Source organism: Pelodiscus sinensis, chromosome 1, assembly GCF_049634645.1.
Source record: "Pelodiscus sinensis isolate JC-2024 chromosome 1, ASM4963464v1, whole genome shotgun sequence".
Taxonomy (NCBI): Eukaryota; Metazoa; Chordata; order Testudines; family Trionychidae; genus Pelodiscus; species Pelodiscus sinensis.
The window spans coordinates 1,937,862-1,950,157 of record NC_134711.1 but is presented as its reverse complement, the minus strand read 5'-3'; the positions used below and the strand labels follow the sequence as shown (position 1 = coordinate 1,950,157).

The 12,296-nt window shown below is 59.1% G+C and overlaps 1 protein-coding gene across 1 annotated transcript; it reads left to right on the top strand.

Moving 5' to 3' along the window:
* Positions 1-467: 467 nt before the first annotated feature.
* LOC142827953 (interferon-induced protein with tetratricopeptide repeats 5-like) lies at positions 468-5,589 on the top strand. Its single transcript, XM_075924655.1, has 2 exons — positions 468-612; positions 2,736-5,589. Exons 1-2 carry the CDS (start codon positions 587-589, stop codon positions 4,132-4,134), a joined length of 1,425 nt encoding a protein of 474 aa, XP_075780770.1. The 5' UTR covers positions 468-586; the 3' UTR covers positions 4,135-5,589.
* Positions 5,590-12,296: the final 6,707 nt, after the last annotated feature.

Here is a 12,296-nt window from a genome sequence, read left to right as displayed (position 1 = left end):
CACGAGAACACACATGAACACTCACACAGACACACACACATGGACATGCACGCACACAGACACGCACATGAATGCATACAAATAGACCCACGAGAACACACATGAACACTCACACAGACACACACACATGGACATTCACGCACACAGACACGCACATACAAATTGACATGGATATGGACACACACACATGCACACTTACACATGGACACACCCAAATAGACACACACGCCCACGCCCAGATGTAAGTGTACGTGGCTATCTTGCTCAGGGTCAAAGTGCACCTGGCTATCTTGCTGCAGCTGATAATCCAGGCAGGGTCTAAGCTGCAGATCAGCCGGGGAGCTGAAAGTGAAGTTTCAGTTTCTCTTTCCCCGGCTCACTCTCACTTTCGGTTGCGATTCATCCCACCAGCCAAAGCAATGAGGTCACCAGCCGGCCGCCCAGCCAGCACATAAAGGGCAGCCTCCCTCTGGCAGGCACAGTCCAGTCTGGCCCAGACGCGAGGCGGGTCTCTCCCGGAGCCGGGCCCTTGGACACCTTGGGAGGAAAGGCAGAGCCGGGAGAGGAGCGTCCCTACCGGGCTAGGATGGGCACACGGCCGATCGCAATGAGGTAGGGGGCCGGGGCGCCGGGGGAGGAGGGTGCAGCGCGAGCAGGGACTAAATTCCGACTCGGGACGTTAGGTGGCGATTAATTTGCTAATCGAGCAGTCGAGGGCATTTCCCTAGTCCTGAAGGAAGGGCAGGGACAGCGCTGGCTTCCTGCTCGCGCGGAGTCTCAGCTCGGCTGCCGCGCCGCATCCTGGAAGGGACGGAGCAGCCGGTCCCCCGGGTCTCCGCACAAGCCCCCGTCCCCGCTGCCTCCTGCGTTATTAGGGACGGGGAGCTGGCGGCGAGAGCACGCCGGTTCGGACCCACCCACCGCGAAGGCTGCAGGCCAGAGCGCCGCGGGGAAAGGCAAACTTTTGGAGGCTTCGCCGTATAGAACGTGGCAGGCGCGTTACTCGGGAACCTCTCCCTCCCCGCCACGAGAACACCTAGAAAACAAAGCCCCGGCGTCCGCCCTTCCTGGCTTTCAAAGCCTGTCCTGTCCCCAGACAGATGGGAAAACCCAGCGGCAGTCGCTGGTCTGGAACCCAAAGGCATTGTTGGGAGGCAGGCAACTCGCCCGGTCCTCTACCTGCTGCCTTAGCACAGCTGCCGCTCTCCCTTCCAGGCTCCCCCGCGCCCTGCCAGCCCAGCTGGGGCTGCCTGGAATGGATGCTCCTCTGCCCAGAGCAGCGGGGACTGCCCTTGGCTGCCAGCTGGGATGCTACTGGTGGGCAAGCGGGACTGAGCCAGCAGCTTTGCATGGAGGTTCCCTTGTCCCTAATGAAGAGCAGCGGGGGAAAGGGATGGGAGGGGGCTCGCGGGACCGGCTGCTCCGTCCCTTTCAGAACGCAGAGCGGCAGCCCCGGAGGTGGGGCGGAGAGGTTGTCCTGAGACCCAGCAGGGGACCAGAGACTAAGCCAGTGTCCTTGCACGCCGGCTGCTCTCAGTCATCTGAAGAGTGCAGAGCGGTGGGGGAGGAGGGGAGATTGAGTACTAGCTCCTGCTTCTCGGGCAGTCGACTACCCGTCCAGCTCCTTAATTCCGACAGCTTCCGAGCCTGCAATCCAGTTTGCAATCTCGGGGGTGGAGGTGTGTGTGCCCAGTCTCATGTATCGTTGCATCCTGGTGACTCTCCAGGCTGGTGACTCATTGGGCGAAAGCGAGCGCTTGGCCATCGGAGCTGACGCCTATTTGCATTGTTCTTTGGCCAGCTCCCCTGGCTGTGACTTGCCGGGTAGCACCTCCCTCTCGCTGGGTCTGTGTCCATCCGTCCGTCCCTCAGCCTCCTCGGACATGGCCTTCTTGGTGGTGGCACCGGCACTGAGCACTTCCATAGCACCTTCTGTCAGCCCCACGCTCCTACGGCCCCTCCTGTCCGCAGGGACTGAGCTCTCCCTTGGGGGATTCACTGTCCCCTCCCGCAGAGGGCTGGGGTTTGGGGGCGCAATGCGACGGAACTAGGGGAGCTTCTCCAGAACAGAGCAGGTCACTTTCTGGACATCCCCACATATATGAGGTTAGATGGTTGTGGTTGCCTCCCCGCCCCCGGATATGTCTGGGGGGGTTCATGGTACCAGGGAGTCTGGCTGGTGGAAAATAAGAATTTAGAACATTGAGAGCAGTGCCAGTGACCAGTGTGGCCATTGCAAGAGGCAGGTGATAGGACAAGCGGGGGCAGGTACAGTGCGGGGAAAGGTGGTAACTGGCCGTGGCTGAAACTTCACGGAGCTTTGAAAGGGGAGGGGCGTAGGCCTGCAGGGCAGCAGAGGTCACAGAACACTGAGCAAAGGGCTCAGGGCAGACAATGTGGGATACTGGCGGAAGCCAATTCTCTCCACAAAACCCACAGCGGAGGCCACACTGGCTCTCCATTGACAGTAAACGGCGGCGGCGGGGGGGGGAGAGAAAAAAAAAGTCTCTTGTAGGGTGGAAGTTTTTGTTGTCAAAATTGGGATTTCCTCGACAGCAGTCGAATCGCAGTGAAAACGTTCCCCCTGTTTTGTTGCCAAAGGCAGGTTTGGGTGACAACATTTGGTAGTGGAGACCAGGCCTAAGGGTTTGGCTGCACAGCAGGAGCTCAGTACCCACTGCCCCCCAAGTTAGCGTGCAGCCCTGATCGAGTTTTCTTTTCCCCTCTCTCTGCAGCTCCCTGCCGCTGAAGGAGAAGCTGCAGGCCCTCCAGTGCCACTTCACCTGGGACTTTGAAATCAGGGACAAGGTGGACGCCGCTCACATCCTCCATACGGTGGCTCTCAGAGTTGCCCACACTCCCTACCCGAACCAGGCTGTGTTCCTGGCCATGAAGGCTTATCTCTGCCACCTGCAAGGGCGATATGAGGACGCTCTGCAAAGCCTTAGGGAAGCTGAAGAGTTCCTGCATAGAGATCACCCAGGTAACGTCCCCCGCCAGGCCCTGGTCATTTACGGGAACTACGCCTGGATCTACTATCACCTGGCCCATTACGACGTGGTGGAGCGTTACCTGGACCAGGTGAGCCAGATCTGCCGCTCCCTGAACAGCCGCTCGCCATACGCAGCTCTGATCCCTGAGGTCCACGCACACAAAGGCTGGTCTCTCCTGGCGGCCGGCTTCCGCCACGGCCAAGAGGCCACAGAGTGTTTCCAAAGGGCATTGGCAGAAGACGAAGCCAATGGGGAATATCTTGCTGGGTCGGTAATCGCAGCCTATGCATTGTGGACCCACTTGTCTGATCCTGTGTCTTGGAAGGAAGCCAAAGAGAAGTTGGGAGACATTATCCAGAAACAGCCACATAACTATGAAGCGAAGGTGTATTTAGCCCGGTTCATTAAGAAGGGAGATAGAGGCCAAGCTGAAGCCCTCTTGGAAGACGTGCAGAATAGCCGAGACCCTGAAGTCCTGAGATATGCAGCCAAGTTCTTTCAAGCAGAGTTCCCAGATAAAAGAATTCCTATTCTACAGAGGGCAATATCGCTGGACCCCACGTACCATCTCCTGTACTACGACCTTGGTGTCTGCTACAAACAACAACTGGCGGTGGCCGACACGGGCAGGAGAGAAGAAATCTTGGCAGCTGCTACAGAGGCCTTCAAGAAGGCTGTGCGGATAGATCCCGCCTTTGTGTTTGCAAAGCTGGCGCTAGCTGAAATGCTCGGAGAAAAGACACCTGGCTACCAAGAAGAGATTTACCTCAACCTCATGAGCGAGGTGTCCACCCTCAGCAAGAGGTGCCAGCAGGCCGTCTACCTTCACTGGGGGGACTTTCTCCTCTACACGCGGGAGTCCCTGCCCAAGGCAGCTGAGATGTACAAAGCTGGTTTCGCCATCCCAGACAAGTACCTGGAGAGACCACAGCTGAAAAGCAGGTTGCAAGAGGTGGCAGAAAAATTCCAGCAGAGCTCCCAGACCACTGAGGCGAAGGCCATTCGTGACTTCATTAACGCAAACGAACGCCCATGGGAGGAGAGGAAGTCCTCTGATTGCACCAGCAGAGCAGGAGGGTGGAGAAGTGGGGAAAATGGGGGATCCGCTCCCTTTCCGGGGCGCACCAAGACCTGCTTCTGAACCAGCCCTGGTGCCCCACCCCTGTACCAACGCCGTGCGTGTTGCACCGGATCCTGGGTCCCTGCCTCATTCAGACCCTGGGCCCTTCCTGCTGCTGCCTCTCGTGATTCTCGTTAGCGATTTGTATTGGCAGCCCCTGACATGCCCCAGGACCCCACGGAGCCTGGCCCCAGAGAGCCTGCGGCGGAAGGACCCAGCAAATCGACAGGGCAGCACAAGGGGACATGACTGCTCAGCCCAACAGACCGTGGTCTCAGCCCACCAGTGGCTCAGCCACGGCCGAGAGGGCCGGAAGCGTTGTGGAGCTGCACGGCTGTTTCCACTCCGAGGGGACGGAGCCCCCCTCCGGGTCTCTAAGCCTCTGGCAAACCTCCCCACAAGCTCTGCTGCCTTCTCACACCCCCGCGGGACCTCGGTGGGGAGTTTCCTCTACCCGTCGCTCCCGGAGCAGGCCCCCCGGCTGGCGTCTCAGAGGTTAGCGCGGTGGAAATCAAGCGGCTCCCTTTGTTCTCCGCTGGCGTGCGAGAACCCAGCATTGCTCTCCACGGGGGTGGCAGCTCAGGGTATCTGAGCACGGAGGGTCTTTCCCTAAAGGGCTGTAAGCTCCCGGGGAGGTGGGGAGAAAGGGGGTGCAGCGGTGCGGGTAAAGGCCTCTTACCTGGCAGAGTCACAAGCCCTGCTGGGGGTGCCCAGTTCCCAGAGCCCTCGAGTACAGGGAGCCCACCAGGTGCTAGGGAAGCCACTCTTCGGGGCCCCACAGCCCTGCAGTGATGGGACCAGCAGACAGCCTGGGCCAGCAGGGTGCCCGTGAGCGGGGGCTGGGCTGGGGCTGGGTGTGCACCCCAGGGTGGTGCTGGGGGCCTGTTTTGGTAGGAAGACTCCAGACTAGGGCCCTGCTTTCAGCCCCAATCCTGTTCCGCTGCAAACGTGGGCAGCCAGCCGGTGCCTGCCCCAGGGCTGTCCGGGGGTGGGGTCCCTCCCAGCGGCTCTGTGGGGTTACTAACCCTCGCCAGGCCAGGCCTCGGGCATCGGCATCGACAGACCAACACAAAGCAAATCAGCTTTGCATCCTCTTTAGATCCACTGCCCCAGCCATGGCCCCCGGGTGCTGCCCGTTCCCTCCTCCGCCCCACACAACTAGGGCACAAACCAGGCTTTTAAAAAGTCCATTGTCCTTGCTCTGTCGCTCCCCTCCTTCCTTCCCGTCGGGCCGTGGGGCTCCAACTTTTTGGCCCGTGGCCCGCCTGGCTCAATGCAGAGCCAATCGGTTGCTAATGGCAACACGCCACTAATTACGTCCTTCTGACCCAGTTATTTTGCGATTGCGGCCGCTGGGGGGAACCGTTCATGTGAACCAGTTAGAAAGGACACGTTCATGTGATTAAACCGATTAAACGCTTTAATGCTGTCGTGTGAGTTTGTCAAACGTCATTTTAAATAAACTGAAACATTCCGTCCAACACAAACGGTTTCGATATTGTCGTTTTGCCAGCGGTGGGGAACCTCTTCCAGGTCGGGGGCCACGGACCCCAGAAAATTCAGTCGGGGACCATGCAAGTGAGAGCCACGGGGAGCAGCCAGCCGCTCCGTGGGTCCTGCTGGGCTGCTGGCTGGGAGCTGCCTAGGTAAGCGCCTCCTGGCTAGAGGCTGCATCTGGCATCCCACCCCCTCCTGCACTCCACTCCTCATTCCAGATCCCCACTCCCTGCTTCCCCAGGTCACCATTCAAACCCTCTGCACCCCCTGCTTCTCCCCCAGGTCACAACTCGCCCCCACACCCTGCCCCCTCTGCTCCATCCCTCCCCCAGGCCAGAATCCCCTCCTGCACCCAAACTCTTGCACCCAGGCTGCAGCAGGATGAGACACCGCCTGCCAGTAGAATAGAGAGAATGTATTGCTTCTGCGAGGTACAGCACGGCCCGGTTCTATGTGGGCATTGAAGTGAGGGGCAGGCAGCCTCAGACCCCTTGTGGGAGCGATCCATAGGCCCCTGACCCCCCTGTACTCAGCTTCGTCTCTTCTCTTCATGTTTTCCCAGCCAAGACAGTCCCTTCTCCACACCACCCCCTCCCTTTGTCCAAAACCCTTCCCTGCCTCCTGAGAACGGGTTGGGCCAGGGTCCACCTGACATGAGGTCCCTCAGGCTGACCCCCCGCTGGACAGTGCTTACAGACGCAGGCCAGTAGGGGTCGTCCACAGGTCAAGCATAGCGCCCAGTGAATGCCAGAGTGTACAGCACGCCCACTACGTCACACCTGGCTGTCACGGGGTAAAAGGCAGGGGAGCACCCAAATCCGACGTGTCCCGCAGAGAAGCCAGTTTCCAAACACTGGTGCCAATTTCCCTTGCCCTGTGGGTGGAGAAGGAACCACCCCTCGGATGTCTGTGGGCTGAGATCTGTGTGACACTGGTGCATGTGAAAGGGAAACCCGGCCCTGCATCCCCTCTGACAGCCAGTAGGTGGCGCTGCGCCCCCACATGCCCACGCTCCATCCCGGCTGTGAGGGCCCCAGGTGGATCAGAGCTGGAGCAGCTCTGGGCCCCGCACTGCACTGGGGGGTGTCTTGTGCCTCACAACTCACCAGGGGTCCCCGAAATCCAGGCGGCAGCTGGAGCTCATGGAGGAGGGAAATGCAGAGGGAGCCGCTGCCAACTGGGCTGGGAAAAGGGCCACAGATGGATCCTCGGGGGTGTTCTCCAGGCCACTTTGGGGGGATTGAAAAAGACTCCACCCACCCACCTACTCACCCACTTCGCAGGGCTCTAGCTAGTCCCTCTGTCTCCGCCCGCCCGTCCGTCCTCCTTCTTGTGATGTTTAGCTTGTGGTCTGAGAAAGGGAAAACCTGGCTGGGGCAGCCTGGCCTCTGGGGGGCTGACTCCTTCCCATCCCCCCACACGGCCTCTTTTCTGGCCCGCTTTTTAGACAGCCTGCCCCGGGCTACCCCTTGCTGGTGTGGCGCACCGGGGGCATGCCCTTCCCTTCACCTCTGCTCACCAGGGCGCCCGTTGGCAATCTTAGAATCCTAGAATCCTAGACACTAGAACTGGAAGGGACCTCGAAAGGTCATCGAGTCCAGTTTCCTCATGGCAGGACCCAGCACCATCTGGCCCATCCCTGACAGGTGTCTGTCCAACCTGCTCTTAGATATCTTCAGTGATGGGGATTCCACAACCTCCCTGGGTAATTTATTCCAGTGTTTAACCACCCTGACAGGTAGGAAGCTTTTCCTAATCTCCAACCTAATCCTCCCTTGCTGCAGTTTAAGCCCATTGCTTCTTGTTCTATCATCAGAGGCCAAGGAGAACAATTTCCTACCTTCCTCCCCGTAACACCCTTTTAGATACCTCAAAATCGCCTCCAGAGCCCTGCTCAGTCTGCGTGACCGTCCCTGGCTTGACGTACGTCTGGCTTAGAAGCCCAGGCCCTGTTCAAGTCCGGAGCTGGCGAGCGTGCAGGTGGGCCTCAGGCGAATACACGGGTGTGGCCGTGCAACGTTTTGCCCCCGACCAGGGGGTAAGGCCAGACGGTAAATCGCTAACAAAACACTGGAACCGCTCAGGGTGATCAGGAGTAACAAGCAGGGCTAAGACGTGCAGAAGGATCCCGCTCCGGCATGCAGGACTTGGGGGCGGCGGGACGGGCGTGCCTTGCGTGTCTCGGAAGTGAGAGCCGCAAAAGGGGCGAGCGGCTAACGATGACGGCGTAGACGAGGGGCTGAATGAATCAAGTGGAGGAGGGATTGCTCGATGACGGCGGTGCGTGCGGCTGGGGCACGATGCGGCAAGGAGGGGAGTAAACAACCAAGTGTCACTTTGCGAGAAAAGGAGCTTTTGCAAACGTCGGCTTGGGAGATCGGGAACCAACGGGAACCAAGGGGTCAGGAGACCCCTGACCTCTTGCCCGGAGCACTGGAGGAGGCCACGGGGGACTTGAAAGTGACTCCACCTTGATCTGTAGTAAAAGTGCTGCTTGGTACTTGTGTTATAACGTGGGCTACGTTCGCTCGTCTTGCCTGGCTCATGTTTCCTGTGTGGGCTGTCTGATGTGCAAGAGTTCACGGAGGACTGTAATTAGGGTTACCAGATGATTTCAAAAAAAATACTGGACACACATGACCTCAGATCGGGGGGAGGTGGTGGCCAGGCGGGAAGCAAGGCTGTCTGGGAGAGATGGCGGGAAGCTGGGCTGGCCGGGAGGGGGTGGGAGAGGGGCTGGCTGGGCGGGGGGGAACAGGCCAGCAGGAAGCAGGGCTGGCTGGGAAGGGGTTCGGGGGGAGTGGGGCTGTGTGACGGACCGGGCCGTGTCTGGGCACAGCTGAGGGCATCCGCTCAGGGTGAATTGCTCAAATCCGGGGCTCCTTACAGCCCCCAGACTGGTGACCTCTCCAAACAGGCCACAAACCAGTCCCACAGAGCGCTTCAGCAACCTGCCTGAAGCCTCCCGAGCAAAACCCCTCCGACACCCCAGCAATATCCGTGCCCCAGATGGCCCCGGGCCTATACAAAGGTGGGGGTCCTAGCACCCAATCCCACCTACCCCAAACAAGTTCTGTCCGGTTCCAGGAAACCAGCCACAGATCTCTGGCCAATTTACCCTCTGGACCTTACCCACAAATCACGCTGGGCCAATCCTTTAGAATCTAAAACTAAAGGTTTATTATCGCAAGAAAGAAAAGCATGAGAGTAAGGTTGTTAAAGAATAGTACGTTACATGCACCGAATCTCCCAGTCCTCGATGCAGGCTCTAGCAGAGATGTTACAGCTGCTGGTTTAAAAGTTCTTGTTGCACATCCTAAGCATCAGGATGGGTTCACAGGTCTTCCGGGCTCTTCGATCCCTGCACTGCTGCCTCTGGGATGAAGTGCTGAGCTGAAAACCAAATGGCATCGACCACATGGCCTCTTTATACCTCCTTCCTGGCCTCTTCTAGTATGTAGCAGGTCACCTGGTCAGAGGCCAATCTCTGTGTTCCTTGCTGGCTGCTCTCAGGTGACAGCCCCCATTCTTTGGGTGTGTCCCTGGCCCATTGAGAGCCATTGTCCCACAGGGCCTCGGTAATTAGCATGTCCACAGGCCCGGCCCTGCCCAATGCTTAACCACATGCAGGGAAATCTTCAGTGTCCATACAAGTACATGCTAATAATTGCACACACAGACATTATACAAACACATGAACAGCGTACATAGGATTATCAGATAATAAGCTTCTATTCAATACCTCACACGGCCCCTCCTATACCATTTTTGGGGCCAACACCCCCACCTATGGGTGCATCAGTGATCTGGCTGCTCCCCTCAAGATCCAGCAACATGACAGGCTGGCTGCGGGAGATGGGGGCGGAGGGGGAACTGGCCGGCAGGGAGTGGAGCTGGCTGGGAGGGGAGTGGCGGGAGCGGGGCTGGCCAGGGGGTGGAGAACCGGCCGGTGGGGAGTGGGGCTGGCTGGGAAGGAGATCGGGGGGAGCGGCACTGGCCAGGAGGTGGAGAACTGGCCGGCAGGGAGTGGGGCTGGCTGGGAGGGGGTTGGGGGGAGCGGCGCTGGCCGGAGGAGATGGGGGGGGGGAACTGGCTGGCGGGGAGTGGGGCTGGTCCGGGCGCATGCAGATCCCTGTCTGGCGCCCGGTCCCGGCGGGGTGCACGGGTGAGTCCGGCCCCGGAGATTCCATCCCACCAGGCCCCTACCCCCCTGCTCTCTACTGCGTCGTTGCGTGCTGCCTGGCTGGTAGGCGCACACACACTGGGTGAGCATGTCGACCAGCCAGGCAGTGCGCAACTACGCACTGATACTCATGATCATAATACAACTCACTCAGTTAGAAAACACCCGGCAATTCTCTGTCTGGTATTTTCTCCGTTTGTTTCCCGGGCAGACAGCGCAAATCCCGGACTGTCTGGTTCAAACCAGACTCCTGGCCACCCTCGCTGGAACTGCTTACGCTTTTTAATAAATAGGGAAGTGGTTACGTGTCTCTCTCCGGGCTGTGCTGATTTCCCTCGGATCTAAAAATACATTGAACCGCAGGCCACTCCGCGAGTGCACCCCCCTCCTTCAGGGAGGCAAAGTCCTTTCCTGCGGCCCCCGCTCGCCCCCCAGAAACCCCAGCCTGGCCCTGCCTGGCGCTCCCATGGAGCGTGCGCATTAGGGCGGGTGCTACCCTGGTGCAATGCGGGGCAAGGAGGGAGTGGGTGCATCTCTGGGCGCACGGCTTCCATGAGCACCCCCCCCCGGGGAACCGCTGGGAAAGGTTTCTGGAGTGACTGGTACGTCCACGGTGGCCGAAAGCGCTCGCGTGGGCCCCGCCCCTCTGCCAGCCGGATGCCCGGGTGGGGGGGGGGGCTGGCTCGGAACAAGCCTTTCCCCCCCAGCCCGTCCCTCGTTATCGGGGGGGACTCATTCCTGCCAACCTGGCCGATGGGAGCTGGCAACAGGGGTGGGATAACAGGCCTGGGGGGAGCCGGGCCCCTCCCACGAGCCTGGCATCCCAGGGCCTCAACCCTGCAGGGAACCGCACAAAGGCCAGGCATGAGGTGACAGAGTCCGGCCGCTGTCCCTCCAGCTCCTCCAACCCTGGCCAGGGTCCCACAGAGCCAGGTGCAGTGTGTGTGTGTGGGGGGGGGTGTGTGTGTGGGTGGGTGGGTGTGTGTGTGGGTGGGCAGGGGAGTGTCCACAGGAGGAGGGTGGGTGATGGGTTTCCTGCTGCAGTGTGTGTGTGTGTGTGTGTGTGTGTGTGTGTGTGTGTGTGGGTGGGTGTGGGTGGGTGCGTGTGGGCGGGGGAGTGTCCATGGGGGGGGTGATGGATTTCCTCCTGCATTATGTGTGTGTGTGTGTGGGGCGGGGGGTAGTGTCCACAGGAGGAGGGTGGGTGATGGGTTTCTTGCAGCAGTGTGTGTGTGTGTGTGTGTGTGTGTGTGTGTGTGGGTGTGCGGGGGAGTGTCTGCAGGGGGAGGGTGGGTGATCGGTTTCCTGCTGCAATGTGTGCGCGCGTGTGTGTGTGTGTGTGTGTGTGTGTGTGTGTGTGGGTGTGCGGGGGAGTGTCTGCAGGGGGAGGGTGGGTGATCGGTTTCCTGCTGCAATGTGTGCGCGCGTGTGTGTGTGTGTGAGTGTGTGTGTGTGTGTGCGTGCGTGTTTGGGCGGGGGAGTGTCCGCAGGGGGTGTGTGTGTGTGACCGGTTTCCTGCTGTCCCGCCTCGTCTTGGGCCCCTGCCAGCTCTTCACACGATGACTCAGGAGACTGAAACTCGAGAAATGAAAGTGAGCGGGGCCGGGAGGAAATAGAAAGAGAAAGACACAAAAGAGGGCGAGGAAGCAGCGGGAGCCGAGAGCCCCTGCCTCACCCGGGGGGTAGGGACACGGTCCTACTGGTCCCTGCTCTGTGGGACTGAGGGCGTGTAGCAAAGCACTCCCTGTGAGGGGTGGGGAGTGACCCCTCGGGGGGCTGGTCAGGTTGCCAGATGGTTCACGAAAAATCCCAAATGTCCCTCCCCCCCTCCAAAAAAAACACTGGGGAAAAAAATCTGTTGATGGAGAAAAAAGGTGTGTGTGTGTGTGGGGGGGGAGGGGAGGACCAAAGTTGTTGAGCAAAAAAAAAGGACACCTGGCAACCTTCTGTGCTGGGAAGCCCAGGGTGGGATTCTACATGTGCAAGCGTGTGAGTGTGAGTGCACACGCACACATGGACATACGTGCATACAGACACACACGCATGAATGAACACAGACAGACACACACACCCCACGGACATAAACACACATGCACACTCACACATACACATGAACACTCGCACACGTGGCCACAGAGACACGCACATGCACACAAGAACACACATGCACACTCACTCCCCCCCACAGACATAGACACACACACACACACACACGTAAACATGAACACACACGAACAGAGACATACACACACATAGACACACACAGACACACACGTGAATGCATACAAACAGACCCACAAGAACAAACATGAACACTCACACAGACACACACACATGGACATTCACGCACACAGACATGCACAGGCAAATTGACATGCATATGGACTCACACAAACACACATGCACACTTACACATGGACACACCCAAATAGACACACACGCCCACGCCCAGATGTAAGTGTGCGTGGCTATCTTGCTCAGGGTAGAAATGTGCCTGGCTATC

Coding starts and splice junctions, on each gene's coding strand:
- LOC142827953 (XM_075924655.1), top strand. CDS start 587: ATGGGCACACGGCCGATCGCAATGAG. Junction 613..2,735: donor ACACGGCCGATCGCAATGAG/GTAGGGGGCCGG, acceptor CTCTCTCTGCAG/CTCCCTGCCGCTGAAGGAGA.